Raw genomic sequence first — 17,652 nt, 5'->3', positions numbered from 1 at the left:
TCTGAGAACATGTGCATTACATGTGTGAGCTCAGTCCTTCAAGGAAATATGTGAACTCTGGTCCCTGTATTTACATTTGTATCAAAGCATTTTAAAGGGAAGAGTGACTGCGATCCTACCGCAGTTACTCCTTGAATGCCTTCACTGATGGAGAATGCCAGAAGACATTGACTATTTTAACTGGAACTTGAAAGGAAATCTCAAGCGCTCCCTGTACAGGCAGGTGCTGAAGGACAACCTTGCCTAAAAGCGTGCAGGTGTTGCCTTCTACTGAATGTAAATATACTAATTCTAGAATTTTTTTTTTCCAGTATGCATCTGGCATAGTCTTCACTCCCATAGGTGCAGTGATTGAAAAGAGATGAAGGGAAGCTGTTGTTTTCCTTGTAGAGCTCAAATTTGCTATCGTGTGTATACCTGCATGGTTTATGTCCAAATACAGAAGATTGAGTACAAGCATTTGAATATTGCAGAGGTGGAAGCTGTTAAGTACCTTAGACAGAAGGGTATAGTCTGATGAAACATTAATGCTGTGTATGAGAGCATCTTGCACTGGCAGGATTGTAGCTTGCTCTGGTTTTGATTGGAAAGAGGATGTGTGTAAATCCATCAAGCCAAGCTGACAGTACCATGGCATGCTATGTTTTGGCACCGCTGAAACTCCCTTGCTGACTTTCAGCATGGAATTGCTGCATTCTGAAATACCAAGAGTTTGTACACAAAATGAATGTGAAACAGCAGCAAATATATTGCCCAGTATGCCTGGCAAAAAGGAAACCAGTAACAGGAGATCTATTCCTCTAACTTAATTTGGAAAAGATGTAATGGCTTCTGCAAGTAATCTTTTTTTTTTTTTTTTTTTCTCCCCTGTATGTTCTTAATTGTCTTTCTTCTTGCTTTGTATTGACATTGAAATCGTTGCCCCTGACACATCTTCTGTCTGGGCTTTTCTTTCTTCAGAGTCACACTGGTGAAGTGTTATACTGGATGTGTGAACATTAGGAGAGGTTCCATCATATCACTTTTCCAGAGAATACAGTGTTACTTTGTTGGCTTTTTTTCAGTTCTTTATACATTATATTACAAATGTCTTTAGTAGCATTTCTATATAGATACTGATGATGCAAAGTAATGGAGCTAAGTATCTTACGCAGGTTAAAAATAATAGTGTTTTCTCCCACTTTCATTGTTTGCTCTCATGTTTTGCAAGATAAGAGCAAACAAACTCGAGGTTTGGTTGTGGGTTTTTTTACCCTTCCATTTTCCTTGTAAAATGCATGCCAGTGATAGTAGGGCCAGTTATCTCAAGAAATCATTAGTAATTTTCTGGTAGTTATGTCAGTTTTCTTTTGGGTTTTGGATAATATTTGGTTTATATCCTTCTGTTGCCACTGTATTTCATTCCCTTCATAACAGCAGACTAGCATAGGTGAAGTGAAGGCAAGGGGAAAACTGACATACTGAAGTGTGAATGCTTGGCCATCCCCTCTGTCTTACTTCCAGACCTTGGTTTTCATCCTCTGAAACTCTTTCCTGAAATCTTTGTTCAAGACTCCTTCTCTGAGGATAGATAATATTTTTTTCCCTTTTATAGCACAAATGATTGTTCTTAGTGTTTTATTGCTTGTTTTCAATTAAATGTGGGCTTCAGTAAACGACTCCATTAAATACTGCATTTTAAATATATTTATTTTAAAAACACAGTGCTTTTGGTTGTGTAGATTACTTGGATGTTGCTAAAGATGCATACTTGTCTAATGCATGACAACCAACACCACATTGAGGATCAAGCGTTTTTGGTTTTCCTCTTAAAGAATTTTTGAGAAAGTTGATACCCCTAAGCAAGTTACTGTGCCGAGAAAGAAGAGCTCTTTTATATCTACTTCTGAAAAGTAGCCTTCTGGTCAAAAATACTTCTCTATAAGTATTTTTCACTTTATAATATTACTTAGGTTGATTTGGATATGGCTGGCCAAGTATGTCATATTTGAAAGTATAAGTAGTACACAGTTATTATCTTTGCAATATCCTGAATATAAAAGTGGCATGATAAATGCAAATAAGAAAATAAACCCCCATCTAGATCTTTTCTAGATCTCCTTAGGGTCTAAAGTACCCTTAGTGACACAAGGGAAGGGACACTCTTTTGCCTTACTTCTGTCACCTCATTACAGTCGCCAGCTGCCAAGCCGGCTGCAGTAGCCTTGCTTATAGTGCTTGTTAAAGGTTTATATAGCGAATTGTGAAATAAATGCTTCCCTGATATACAGGGATATCAAGTAACGAATGTGGATTTGCTAAACTGTTCTTCGTTACATAATCACCTGACTATATTTGTATCTTCCTAAAGTATGAATCAGATTTTATCGGCACATGTGATGAGTATGCTGAAGGAAAGTTCATGTGAATAATAAAATACACAGACCTCCAGGTTTTTGGAATGACTGTGTTGTGTACATTCCCTCAACATATGTAATAAAATGATGGGCATATTAAACTTTTTAAATATAAGAAATTAGTAATCCTTTGTAAATAAAAAAAACCAACAACCTATGTAAATTGTATGCATAAACTGTTAGTTTTTATGTAAGCCTATTGGTATAGAAGACTACTTAATTTTAGAAGTAATACTTCACCTTACTAAAGCTAGTGAATAAAGAGGTGAGGTTTAGGATCATCAAATTTCTAAATATTAAGTGTTCACAAAGTGACCAGAGTCATACCAGTGTGAGCTAGTATAACCTGAAGTCACTCATAGACTCACCTCATGTGTCATACCCAGCACTGAAATTTGGCCTCCCGGATGGAACCTTGGAGCAGTAGCGGATTTATTCAGTATGAGAGTGATGGTAGTCAAAAGTAGATCAAGTTTAACATGAACTATTTTTTACTGTCATTTTTCTGATATTTTTTTCTTCTCATTGGTTTTCTTTGTAAATAAATATAACACTTATTCAAATGCAATCAAAAATTGACTTCCATTTAGAGATAAAACATTGCAGATTTCATTACATAGACTTCAGGGACTAAAGGTTTGTTTTTGAAAGCTTTTTCCTACAGTATTCAGGTGAAATATTTATTTGAAGTATTAGTCTGGATTTAAGCGAAATTTCTATCAAGGCAAGAGCAGAAAAAGCTAACATTTTTGCTTCAATTTTTGGGGGCAAGAGAGTAAACATAATTAAGTTTTATTTAATGATGGTCTCATTTCAAGTGGAACAACTGATATGTATGGATTAGATTCTGACAGACCAAATACTCAATTGCAGCATAGTGTTTTATACCTGTGAGAGATTAGCTTCCTGAGTACATGGAATCTGTCAACTTTGTGATGGTTTCAGCTTCTCTCTGCCTTAACTAGTTTGTTGTCCTTTGTATCCGAACCCTTTGTGCTATTAAGACAAGGAGGAGTTTAAATACTCCTAGCAAGAAAGAGGCTGCTATAGAATACATGTAGCTTTAATTACTTACCTAAACACCTTTGTGTTCCTGAATTTACTTTATATGTTTACTTGATGTCTGTCTAATTATATGTAATTCTCCACAGATATATTCTACTAATGAGTCTTCAGGATCGAAATGAGAAGCTTTTCTATAAAGTGCTGACTTCTGACATTGAAAGGTTCATGCCTATTGTTTATACTCCCACTGTTGGACTGGCTTGCCAACAATATGGTTTAGCATTTCGGAGGCCAAGGTATGTAAGTTTATACTTCAAATAAAAGTAATTGTATCTTATTTTCCTCTTGGCAGGTTTCTGCAGGGGTTTTCTAACACAGCTGAATGTAAGCCAAAACTACAATAACTGAGATAATTCAAACTACTCTTTTGGTCTGCGTTAAACCATATTTTGTATTGCATTAAGAAGGAAAACTGTTGTTTTCATTGTATCAATACATGAGTACGTTATTAATCTCGTTAACTGACTTTTTAGAATACTAAACGTTGCAAGGTCTGCATGTTGCAAGACCACAGAAGAATGGATCCTTAGGTCTTGGGTTTGTATTATCAGCCTAAAGAGCATAGACTTTTACCTCTGTGTGTGTGTGTATGTATATATAAATACTTCTATCTATTAAATATCTATTTTATAGGTATTATATACATATATATATAAAAATAATATGTATACAAACTAAGGATGTGTTATATTGTACCTACAGGCTTCTTAAAAACAATCAATAATCAGGAAAGCACTGGAGTGCTTTTATTCCGTATACAATATCTGTATTTATAGAGTCATGAGGAAGTGGTGTGAAAGAAGGATAGATGCTTCTGTTTCACTCTTCCCTTGAACATCACCCCACAGAATTTCAGATTTATGGCGGTTGCTGTCTGAGAACCTTGTGTATAGCAGTGCCTTCAAGTGCAAACTCTGGAACAAGACTTTGGAGCCTTCTGTACGATTTTCTGGCAAAGGAAAAGATAAATGGGCTGTATGTGCATAGCTGTTTTAACACAAATAAGTTTTTTACAGTCAAGGCATTGACTGAAAATAAGAAGCTTGCAAGTTTAAAGGGAACAAATGACTGCTCACAAATTCTTCAGCAGGAGGTATTTGAGGGAGAAGACTTACAGTTTCAAGGTTTTGTTGTTGTTAACATAAAAATCATTTTGGCCTTGTGACTGACAGAATGAGTCAGGACCATCTGGCCAACTGCAGAATTCCCACATCTATACACATTGAAAAGTTCAAAAAGACCTCAAGAATGCTTACTTAAACCTGTTTAATGATCTGTGGCTTTTAGGTGCCTCCCCTAGCAAGAGAAGGCATCTCCTTTTTTCCCCTCAGTATTTACCACCATGGTGATTTTATTGGCCTTCCAGGAAGTGCTGAGTCCGTCTGGAAATGAAGGCTTTGCCTAGGCTGGTCTCATTGCCCCTTGTTTTGATATCCATTGCTGTACAAGATACTGCACAAGGAGCACCTCTGCCAACGTATGGACCTTTCACTTTCTCCCCAGACCAGCGGAGGATCTGTGGAGAAAAAAAAAACCTGTTAAATTAGACAGCAGTTGAGCTGAGTGTCAGTCTGCAACTGGTGAGGCACAGCTTGCACAGCAATTGGAACAACCCACCAGTCCCCTTTAGAGATTTTCAGACTCCTGAACTCCATTCTTTGGTCTGATCCTAAGCATACTCAGGACATGGGCAAAAAAAAACAATTTGGGAGGTAGGGACAGGGAGAGGAAATATTTCAACCGTTTGCATTTTGTTTTGGGTTTGTTTGGGTTTTATTTATTTGGTGGAATTTTTGTCTGCAGATGACTTGAAAAGATGCCCTAAATATTTCTCCTCTAGTTATTAAGACTAAAATCCTAGCTGACATTGCTGTCACCAATAAATTTATGGATCCGTATAGTTAACTTGAAACAAATTACACTATAAACATGCAGTTAGTACAGATATACTGGGAAACAAGAACTTCTGAGTTCTGCACTGTGCAACTAAGCCACTCTTTAGCCTCTCCTCTAAAGAGAATTTAGTAGAGTTTAAAATTTTATAGATTTGTTTGAATCATTAATGTGTGACATAACAAGTTTACATTTTATTTTCCTTTTAGTTTCAAATATGATATAAAAATCTTTCAAAAGCAAGGCATAATAGCAGTAATACATAAATTGTGCAGGCTTTGGAATAGCAAGCTGAACTTTCTCAACTCAGCAAACGACTGCAGTATAAAACTACCAGTGCATATAAATAATATTGTGCTAACTTTCTGTGTTCCCCGTGGAGTTTCCTCTGTCCTACTTTAAAAAGCTTGTTATTCTGGCACATGGATAGTGAACTTCCATTCTGATGATGTATTTAGCTATTCTGAACAGAGTGATGATTCAGTTGCTCCTTAAGCACCCTCATATTTGTATGTTCTTAAAAGTATGATTTTATTTACCAATACTGGAGTGAAGTCTGATTTTTCTTCAAAAAAAGTGTTCATTTCCTTATTGATAAAGCGCAAATTCAAGGCAGATTATACTACTTCAGTAATTTCTTTCCCTTATCATTTAATTTAAAAAGTATATAGCTTTACAGGACATTCCATAATTTGGTATTTCACACTATGTTTTTACTGCAGTTGAGCTGCTAATGAAGTAACGATGTTTTAAACAATACTGAGTCTTGTTTTAACTGATGTGTTTTCTGGTATTCAGTTGTGTTCTTGAGCTACTGAAGTCAGCCTGGGCTATATTCATCTGTCTGCTGCTTCCCCAACTACATGTATGCTTTGTATACGTGATTGACTGTCTGGGGAGATGCGTAAGATATTTATAGAAGTCTGTTTTATTTCTAGTCCTGCTGAATTGCCTCACTACTTTCAAATAAATGTTTTAATGGCTCATTTAAGTAAAGATGGCTGAAAAATGTGTACAATCATCTTTTGCCTAATGAGGATCTCATAACTATTTTTTTTTTCTTAAGAAAATATCATCTGCCAAGTGGATGTTTACTCTTCCGTCTAAAATTCCCAACTGTTATGTTCATGTTATCTCACTACCTGCTCTCATCTTCCCACGCCACCCAGCTGATGCCAGTGTTCATTAGAGGTGTTGGAGGAGGACTGTAAAGAGTTTCCCTTTTGACAGATTCTTTGCTGCTTAAGAAATACCCATACTTTGTGATCTTGCACTGCACTCTGTTACAGAGATCTGTTTTTTTCTAAGAAAACACTTTTCTAAATTATTACAAAAACAGTTGTGCAAAGCAATCAGTTTCATTTGGTTTGAAATTGTATTCTAGACTGTGACTCATTAGCATTAAGCATTATATACCAGCATCCTTCCGGTACCTAAAGGAGGCTACAAGGAAGCTGGAGACGGACCAAGGGCATGTAGTGCCATAGGACAAGCAGGAATGGCTTTAAACTGGGAGAGGATAGATTTGGATAAGGTATGAGGAAGAAATTCTTTACTGGGAGTGTGGTAAAACACTGGCACAGGCTGCCCAGAGCAGCTGTGGCTGCCCCATCCCTGGGAGTGCTCAGGGCCAGGCTGGACGGGGCTTTGGGCAACCTGGTCTGGTGGGAGGTGTCCCTGCCCATGGCAGGGGGGTTGGAGCTGGGTGATCTTTAAGGTCCCTTCCAACCCAAACCATTCTATGATTCTGTCCCTCATAAATGGCACCCTTCGTGACTTTCTTCCAAGGAAGAAAAAATAAGCATTTAATTTACGATACGGAAGGAAAAAATAAGTAAAAAATAGGAAATGTAGTCCAGGTCTGTATGCTCTTGTGGGTTTTATTAGCTGATTTTTTTTTTTTCTGTTGTTACAATTCAGGAAAAAGATTCAATCTCATCATAACTTAAAAAAAGGGTCTTATCTGTAGGAACTGTGTGTATCTCTTTTGTGCTGATGCATATCTAAATTCTGTCTTTACTGATCAATGAAGGTTTTTCTTTCAGAATATTTTTTATTTCAAAATATTTTTATTACTGTCTCTTCCCACAGCTCAGAAAATGTTTGATACTATGTAGTTCAACAAAAATCCTGTTAGAAACAGACTTATTTAAATAGGTAAATAAGTTAAAAATTATACAATTGCTGCAGTTCCCGTTTCTCACACTGGAAGTTGCAAGGCAATGTCTTATTATTCAGTTTAAATCTGTAAAGTCCTTTTTATATTCAGTTAGATTTCTTTACATTGTGAAGTAATTTTGAAGCCCTTGGCTCGCAAGTTATGTCTTCAGGCAAGGAATAATGGAAATTAGAGTAAAAAAAAATAGGTGTCTCATGGGATCATTAAATGAGATCATCTTCTGTGACTCCCTTACGTGTCTTTAGAAGACTTTAGGGGCTCACATGATGTGCTTACAGTTACAGAAGGACACTGTGGCTCAGGCGAGATGTTTTTCGTCCTGAAGCAGTATTTTGCAATTACAGAATAAACATTCATGGCTGACCAGCTGACTGATTAAGCAATGTTTCTCAAGAGAACCAGCTGCAAAGTAACTTGACTCACTGGTTTGAAGCTTGTCTGAATAATTGACATTTGTTTGTAAAATTCAAGCTGAACTCAAGATTGCATTACTCACTCTGAATATTCAGCTTAAAATCCACCAGTTTAATGAATAAGAGCATTATTCTAGAAATAAACAGTACAGATCTGATAGCAGATCTGTAACATGCACCTACCTACACCACATAGTTACAGAAACATAACTTAGAAGACCACTACAGTCTTCCTCACAACCGTTAAGGAGGACGAGGGAAGAAAGAGGCTCCTCCAGGGGGTAGGTCAGAGAAGGAATTTGGACCTGTACAGGTAAAAGCTTTAAAGGCTTATGCTGGGAATGTAATGGAGTTGTGATTTTTATTGCAGTGATCATTCCATCATTAAGAGTGTTATCGCAGAATCTCTAAGTCCCTTTTTTTGGTGCAGAGTTTCTGTCCACCATTTAAAAACAGATTCCTAAAGTAAAACACTCTTGTTGCACAAAGTGTGTGCACATATATGACAGCTTTTTCTGACCTACCAAGAAACAATCTGTTTCTATAAATGGATTTCTAAAATATAACAGTTCTTTAATCCAAAAAGAATAAATATGGGAAAGCTCAATGGAAATTTCCTCTAAGAATCCAAAATCAACTTTTTACATTGTATAGAGAACACCCAGGAGTTTAAGGTTCTTGTGTAAACTTAGCGTTTAGACAGGGGAGTTAAAATTGCCAAGTATTGCTATGCTGATGACTTTGGAGTTGTCAGAATGTTAGGTGACTGTTTGTGTATTTCCATTCCTAGAAGGAAAAGCCATTTCAAACAGAATGTGAACAGAGCAAGCCCTGCTAACTGTTGCAGCCACAAAGGCATGGCAAAGTTCCTCTGAAATAACTTCCCGATGCAGTCACATGCTGTCAAGCTGACTAGGAACCATATTTAAAACAGCTATATTGAATCTGATGCTGCGGATTGAAGATACAGATGCAGTCTCTTAAAAGGCAAAGTATGTCAGCCTTAGCTTTGAAGTTATGTCTATTTTTTTTTTTTAACATATAAGGCAGATCTTTTTCAGCAAACTGTTCTCACAGAAGTTTTCTTCTGCAATAATTCTTTCAACTCCGTGGTTTTTTTCTTGTTTTCCTTCCTCACAGATAAGTAGACATAGCCTATCTAGAGGCCTCTTATTCACCCCAGTCTAAGACAGATTACATTTTGAATTTACTTTTAATAAGCATTTTTAAAATGTGTTTGGTTTAGCTCTTTTGATACTTCTAGAGAGCACTTGGAATGTTATTAACAGTCTTTAGTACCAACTGAGGCAATTTATCATGCTAAATACTCAGTTTGCCAGTGCTGATACTGTACCAGATTGCCTCCTGCACTGAAATGTGTGACTGACTCAGCACGTACAAATTTGAGATCGGTTCCTTCCCTCCTGTTCCTCAAAAGGAATGTATTTATTTACATTTATTGTGTATGCATTTACATTTACACTAGTTCGTATGCACGGCAATGAGTGCAAGTGCTACAAGTGTGACGTTTTTTTTTTTGTTGACATAGTAATGTTTACATATTGAGATTGTCAGCTGCAAGATACCACAGCTTTTTTATAAAGAGAATGAATTAGAGAATAAGGAAATACTTATTTCCTCTGAGAGAACATATGAAATATTAGACCTTGACAACAGAAGTTGCAGTCTGTTTGCCAGCACAAGGCTGATCCTGTGGTACATTTCATAGGGGATTTTTTGGTGGTTTTTAAATGAGGCTTTCACTGGAGTCTGGATTTTTCTTTTTCTTAATTCCATTGAATGCCTTTGACACCCAAATATCTTCAGAAACAAGTTTGGCTTACAGGAGGCCAAAAACTTGTCAAGTACTCCTGGATCACATGAGCCAAGAAAGTTCAGTTCCTGGTGCTTCTTTGTGATTGTCTGTCTCGCCCTCAGATCAGTGGCATTTTCTTGATTGAGACCAGAAGGTCTGGATTCATTTGACCTAATTTATTCACCAGTATAACTGCCCCCTTAGAATTTTTTCAGCACATCTAGATGTTTTTCCCAAGCAAAACAGTTACCTATATATTTAGAGACTTTATTAATCTCATTGTTACTATGGATAATTGTCCTTGTATCTTCATTTAGTGAGAACTGATTATTGTGTAACATGAAATTATACTAAAAGATAAAACAATAGTTTCAGAGTTGTTTTTCCTAGTAACTTTTCTCTGAGAAATATATAGAATTTTCATCTGGAAGTGAAAAAAAGACAGTGTGGGTTTTTTTTTAAGTGATCTCTTGTAAGAGTTTGATCATTAGGGCAGTCTGAAATCAAAACGTGTTGCAATAAAGACATAAAATACAGGAAAATGCTTCTTTGAGAATAACCTGTTGGAGTTCCATTCTCCAGCAGGCACTGGTGTGGGCTCTGTTTATTAACAACACGGCTCAAGTGGCAAGGTAGTCTGAACATCACGACAGAGAATTAACATAGTTGTAGCATTTCTTCTCATTTATATAATCTGTCTTTTACTGAATTCAAAAACCTGGCAATAATGGCAGTTGCAGCCCCTCACCCAGCACTTTTGAAATATGTGTTGGTTTGTGATTTTCACTTTTGTGTCTTGTGAACGTACAATGGTTGACACTTTCCAGGCAGCTTTTTGTCTTGTTATTTTTTGTGTAGCCTTTCCACTGAATTCAAGCACCATGACATCTCATGACACCCAGTAATTCTCCTCTTTGGCATGATTCTGATCTGCTCTGTTACCTTCATCAAGCTAAAACTTAGCTAAGCATGCTGTTGCTTCCTCAGCTCGGCTAATAGATTCTCCTAGCATAACATTTGCCCTGCTCTGAAAATTTGGAAAAGGAGAATTGGCACAGCACAGGAGTTTTGAATTCCTCTCTTCTCCTAGAGTGTTTTCTAGAAATACACTAGGCTGGATTGTGCCCAAGGTGTATTCAACTTGGTCTGTCAGCAGCCAGTAATGCTGCTGCAGGGGAACGTGTGAGAATCTTGCATAGAAGATGTCAGCTGGGCTCATTTTGGACTTAGAGTACTCTGTGAATGTTAAGCCAATTCCTTGTTCTAATAAATATTTGAATGAAAAAAGTTAGGTCCTGATTTTTTAAATCATTAGGGTATTCTTTAGGTTATATTTGTATGTAGTCATCTGGTCTCTCATGAACCGTGTTAAATTAATGGCTTTTGGTAATATTTTGGCAATAGGGTTTACCATTTAGTGTGATTTTTTTTTTTTCCTCTTAACATTGCACCTTAGAATAAAATTGTGTGTGATTAGTCTGTGCTGAACTAAGAAGGCATAGTCCTGACCTAGAATTATGAAATATGATTCCTCCATGCGGTGTTATTTTTTGTGTGTGCTTAGTGCTTGCATGTAGGTATTACCTGCGGCATTGGTGGAAGGGGGATGGTATTTGCAGGAGTCAGGCTCTGACCTGTTCTTTCATTTAGTCTTGTCAGAGTTGGAGCTTTACCTATTATTAGCTGCCTCTTACCCTCATGAGCTGCATACATGATTTCTTATGCAGGTAATCTTCTAGGGGCATTTCATCATGGTCATAAAAGCTTTGTCCTAAAACACATCACAAGCATGGAATTTCTGGCTTTCAGACCGAAGTTCATACCTCTTGATGGTACATTGCTGTGTTTTTTCTGGAGGGAGTACATCTGGGCTGTGAACAGGAGGAAATGAGGCCATCCCTACTCAAAACATGACTTTGAAAATGTTTGGCAGCAGATGATGTTTGGTGATTTTCTTTCCCCTCTTAGCACAGTCTTCTGAGGAAGACAGCTAGTGAGCCTCGGGGCTCTTCTGCAGACATCCTGAGTGATTTCTGTGCAAGAGTGCCAAAACTAAAGTACTGAGCGTGCCTGTCTCTTTGTTTCTTTGTCCGTTTCCCTCACGCAGTCCTGGATATTTCCGGAGGATCCCTGTCCTCATTTGGGTTGGTACTGCTATTTTTACACATTTCCACTATCTCTTGTGTAAGCTTAGAACAGAAAGTTCCCCCTCCATAAATCTGGAGGACTCAAATTTATCTTTTCAAGGGCATCTGCGCTCTGAACCAATGGGAACTGAAATTTCTATGGGTTTTGGCATAGGAGGATTATCTTCCTCACTATGCATCCTGCTGAGAGAGTCCTCTGAAACAAAGATGTTTCTTACTGATGCTTTTCATCACATGGGGAGGACAGTTTGTGTGCCAGTTATTAATGCAGTGTTTATTAGACCCTTCTTGTTTCATTTGTTAAAACAGTCATCTTGTGGATCTACGTGCAGAAGACTGGACAGAAAGTACATGATCCCAAGTTAAATGGCTTTGACTAATTTTTTCTCTCTAGTGCCAATACCACATAAAAGGTAAGCCATACCCTTTTCAGCAAATAAATTGTATCACTGCATTTTCAAAGTAGAAACAGTCTTTTGGTAAGTTGTATTTTCATATCAATAATTAGGACTTATACCAACACATAACCACGCTACTTTTCAATGTCTTCCTTTTTTTTCCTGACTTTTTAGAGAGATATTGATTCTATGCTAGCCCACAAATACTGCTTTCTGGTTACAAGCTTCCAGATTTCCTGAAGTAGTACATTCCTTAATGAAATGTACTTTAAGGGTAGAGATTTTATTTAGTTTTCACACCTCGATTTGGCCAAAGACTTGTGAGCATCACTGAAGTGCCAGCTAATACGCTATAGGAGAGGTCTACTCATTGTCTCTGTCCTATTGTATTCAAGCAGTATCTATCTACCAAAATTTTCCCCTTGTGAAACAGCCTCTGTCAACCTGCCAGATTTATACAGCTCCCTAATTGTCAGCATCCTTTGGCCCCCAAGGCAAAGCTTTAAGAGTCACTTGCTTCAATGAGAACGCCGTAACTTCCCCTAGTTCAGCACCTTTACAAGGGCAGACTACCAGATCCCACACAATGTCTGCAAACGGGTGTTACTTCATCTTTACCTCTTGTGCAAAATGATAGGCATAGTTGCCTCCCAGGGCCTTGGACATCCCTGAAGCAGTGGGCTACAGCTGACAATAGTTTGTGTATTGCATCCATTCCTGTGGACTGGAATTCTGCACCATTCTAGCACTCATTTAGGACAACACAGACAATGTGACAACTTCTGCCACATGAACAAATAGGAAGGTCCGAGATTTTTTCAGGTGTCTGATCAGCCTTTGGAACAGGAACTTGAATTTTCAGATTCACTTATCCAGATGGTGTGAAGCCCTTTGTGGATGATCCTAGTAATGTCAGATTCTCCAAGACAGTGCTCCCAGTAAAGCAAGACACAGCACTGATGCTGGTGGTTCCAGCATAAAGCAGGTGATAATTTTGGTTTTAAGATCCTTGTCTTGGAGACTCAAATTTTTTTGCAGCTGGTGATCTTCAGTGTATTAATGTCAGCCTTGCACCGAAGGGTCTCAATCTCTTGTCGTTTGGAGTGGCTTTCAGAGAAAGAACAGATTATTTTTAATCTTTAGGAACATACTTAGCAATAATAAATATGTTTCTGCTGTCGGTCTCAATTACTGCATATTTTGCTCCGGGCCTTTGGCCACCACATCCCCGCCTATGACATATATGCTGGTTTACTCCTAGGCTTCTCTCTAGAGAAATGCATCTGTTTTGCTGCAGGAGGTGAGGTAAATCTTTGAGTGCAGCCAAACACAGCCAGAAACTGTAAAGTTAGAAACTATCTGTGAAGAATAAATGGTCTGGGGTTTTGGTGAAAAGAGGTTAGGAATGGAGGAAAAGCCACAGCTTATTTATTGAAGCTGTTGTGCACACCTTCAGCGTCAGGCATGCTTTTAGTCTGACAATAAAAGGTCCTTTCAAAAACCTTATATCTTATCTTGCGGTGTACTGGGACATCCAAAGGACTCTCAAAGAGGGGGGCAATTGCATGGATGCTGTGTCGTTAAAATGAAATTGCTCGTGTTGTTCACTGCGCAGTGGAGTCAGCTGATGGTTACCAACTTAAGCAGTAGCTGTGACTTCTTTGCTGAGTGCTCCTATGCCAGATACTAGTGCTAACTGCTATTTAACATCGATGTTAAACTTGCTGTTGCTGAGGAGTTCGTTGTTTGCAATTTTGGATGGCAGTCCTTCGGTTTTCATGGAAGTGTCTATTGTGAAACCCTCCTGGAGGAGGTAACGCTTCCCAAGGCAAGCATTGCCGGGGTTGCTTGGTAGGCTGCATTTACATATGGAGGAGCACTTAAAGGAAGAAGACTGGCTACTTCTCTGTAGCTGTTGGCTGCTCTTGGAGATACGAAGTGTGTGCATTCACAGGGTATCCCCTTGCACTTCCGTGTGCTATTTAAACTTGCAATTCATTGCTTGGGAAGTACTAAGAAAAAAAGTGTGTGCTTCTCTCTCCCTTCCTAGGGCTATGCTGTGGAGGGGAAAGGACTTACTTCCAGATACCAGTGAGATAAGAAATGATTTTATGCATATGCTTACAAATAGGTATCACCAGCAGTAGCGATGTATGTGTTGGCAACATGAGCATGTAGCAAAGAACTGTTACAGGTGACTAGTAAGCATTTAGTATTGGGTTTTTCAAAAATATTAAGATCTTCCTAGAGATCGAGGAATCCTACTCTCTTCTTCTATGCAGAGTTTTTTCCAAGTCCCCAGTAATTCCCATTGCTGTCTCCTGATACTGCAAAATGAGGTACCAGTAGTATTTTGGATGAGACACAAATGACTTAGAAACTGTACAGTGCTTTGTTAGCTCATTCTGTATATATTCCAGCCCATGCCCAGAGGATGTTTTCCTTTAGGGGTGTGCTTACACTGGAATTTCTCTTGTTTTCTGTACATTTGTGGCACGTCCTTAGGCACCACCCAAATCCCCTGCTGACATTCAGCAGCTTCTCTGTTCAAAATGCTGTCATTACTCAGCAGTCCAACATTGCCTCATTGTTGCATTTCCAATCCAAGATATAGTAGCTTTAAAAAAAATTCTAAGTTATTCCTGCAACTGTATTTGTTGAAGTCCCATAAAGGAAGGAAAAACCCCAATGAAATCACTCTAACTTTGCAGTAGTTTGGATATTGTAACATCATAGTTTTGTGTCTCTGTCTAGAAGCTTTCTAAATAGGTAGGGTAAGTAGTTAGGTCTTAAAATGGAAAATTTAAAGGGAAGAGAGGGTGTAAAGATTTTGGGATGATTGTGTGTTTTCACGTATCTTGTGATTCTCTGTATTTATGACTAGATGCTTTTAGTTGGGGAGATTTTTACACACTGCTTTTGAAACAGCTGTATGCTGCTGCTATGAGGCTTCTGAATAAGGCAAGACAAAAGTTTTGGGGTAGAAATGAGCCCTTTTATTCTTGTATGGCATTTTCATCATTTTTAGCAAAGTTTTATAACTTTTTACAACTGTTTTCTTAAGTACGCTGTTCAATAAAGTGTGTCAGCAGTGTGAATTATAATAAATTTAAATATAAAAAGACCAGGCCATAACAACTTTACCAAATCTATTGTAGAGTAGTATTAATGTAGTGTAGTGTGCAGCTGGGTGGGGGAGGTTTAGTAAGGTGTCTGTCATCTTGACCACTGCTCTCTGAGTTAAGTGGTCTCATTGCAAGTCAGTTCTGCTTTACGTAATAAGTATTAATTGAGTGATTAAATCACATGCAGTAAACCCAGTATTTTTTTAGAAACAGCTGTAAGTGTACAAGAGACTGCTGGGAGCATAGATCAAATGACAGACAAAACAGTAAGAAGGCATATAAACCAAACAAAAGCAAGGACTTCTAGCCAGAGGCAGACATTGATTGATGGGCCATAAATCAATCAGCAGAAATAAGGGATGACTCCAGAGAACCATTTACGGACAAGCGTGAAAAAACAAAAGCAAGCTTCAGTTTGCGCTGAATGAGAACCTATGCCTTTGGCAGAAAGATGGTCAAAAGCCAGTTCTCATTTTTGCCCCATTATTCCCAAAGCAAACCACATTTAACTTGAATTTCTCTTTAGTCTTAAGGAAAAAGGGAATTTAGGAGACACCACAATTTTATTTTAGTGTACTCTAGAATAAGGAAATTAAGTACTGTTTGGGACTTTTTGGTGGAGTGTTCCATCTAAGGGAACAGTTTACTGTTGCTGACGTGAAGCTCTAATGTTCAGAGACACAGCAGCACATTTCCATTTACAGATATTCACCATATTATGGCAGCTGTCATACAGTAGAGGGCATTTTTTTGTTTGTTTCAATTTTTATCCTGGAGTAGTTCTTTAGATTTGTGCTAAGCACATACAAATGTACAGGTCTGCTGCACTGTATGTTGGGTGGCAGGCAGTTCATGCGGCCTGTTTTAGGCAACAGTATGTCTTTGGGAGTCTTACCTAGCCATCCAGAATGAACTCCTTAAACGTGACACGTAGATGTTTACTTCGGAAAGTGGAAACACAGAACACGGTTTGCTTTCTGTTCAATTAATCGATGTTTCTTCTGCAAATATCTAGAATACAAGCATGGGGGATTTGTGATTCTCAATTAAATAGCATATCTAAAAAGTCTTAAATTCTGCCCTATTTCCATTTGCTGCAAGCGATGTATCTACTTCTATTTTCAATTTGCCACTTCACATAGAATGTAAAAATACTCCAGTGCACGCACTGAAATGAGATTCTTCTTGAGGATGGTTGTAGCCTCGTTTGATGGGTGGTTGGTACATTGCATTCAAGTTTTACAATGAAACAAACGTCACCTTTGAAAGATGACTTAAAGTATGGCTTCTAGACTTTCAATGGCATTGTCCTCAGAAAAGCCGGTCCCTTTTTGTGAAATCGGGCTTGAGCGTTCAAGTCCCTTGAACAGGTAGGGAGCTCACAAATAATGGCTCAGAAACAGTTCTGCTCTGGCTACTAGATGATGCTTTTTGAATACCTCCATGACCCCATGAGACTGTCTCCAAGAGTCCTTGCTACGTCCATTCCATATCCCGTGCTGCTTTGTTTCTTAGGTACATGGTAAATGCTGGCAATAGTATTAGCCGTTTGCCTTAGATGATATCATTGCATGCTGCATTTTTTCCCAAAATGTTGCTACTGACTTTATGAAATGAAAAATTTTGCATGGGGTCATGGCTGAATTTATATAAAAAGGAGGGAAAGTATAAGATCATTTTCCTCTAATGGATGAGGTTAATTTTTCTGACAGTGGGACAGGTACATTCCAGACATTTAATGCTTAAAATGTGACCTTGGGATTCTATCTAGTAAATTTTTTTTCTCAAATTTTATGGTAAAGGCTACTAGTGATTTTTAATTGACTCAGAAAATCACTAGTTTAAACTTAAATATAGTAAATTCCCTATAATTAATTACATATTATATAGAAAATATAAACATTCATTTCGTAGGTTTTGCTGGTAAAATTTTAACACTCACTTTTTCCATGACTGAATTCAAAAAAGAACTGGTATGTTGGAACTTTGTTAACATCAGATAAAATAAGTCTTAAAAATAATCATGTGTGCCTCTTGGTTTTTCAGTCTGGTCCTGCAGCTTTTTCCCATGTTAAAAGCTGTTGTTGGACACAGTCCTAAAAATTTTGTCTGTCTCAAACATTCATGCGTGTTGTAAATTTAACAGGAAATAAGAGCAGAAATAATGCTCTGGTCAGGTTGTTTGCATTGTTCTATTTTTAAGGCTTGTATTTTTGAAAA

At 37.9% G+C, this 17,652-nt stretch overlaps 1 protein-coding gene across 1 annotated transcript in view; it reads left to right on the top strand.

The window, feature by feature from the left end:
* Positions 1 to 17,652, top strand: part of ME1 (malic enzyme 1) — a 185,188-nt gene that overhangs the window by 50,804 nt on the left and 116,732 nt on the right. The window contains exon 3 of the mRNA XM_055810717.1: positions 3,548 to 3,697. Within this exon, the coding sequence (XP_055666692.1) occupies positions 3,548 to 3,697 (150 nt within the window). The remainder of the gene's footprint in view (positions 1 to 3,547; positions 3,698 to 17,652) is intronic.

Source organism: Falco peregrinus, chromosome 7 (genome assembly GCF_023634155.1).
Source record: "Falco peregrinus isolate bFalPer1 chromosome 7, bFalPer1.pri, whole genome shotgun sequence".
Taxonomy (NCBI): domain Eukaryota; kingdom Metazoa; phylum Chordata; class Aves; order Falconiformes; family Falconidae; genus Falco; species Falco peregrinus.
Note: the sequence above shows the minus strand (reverse complement) of the source record. Positions and strands in the feature narration are given on the sequence as shown.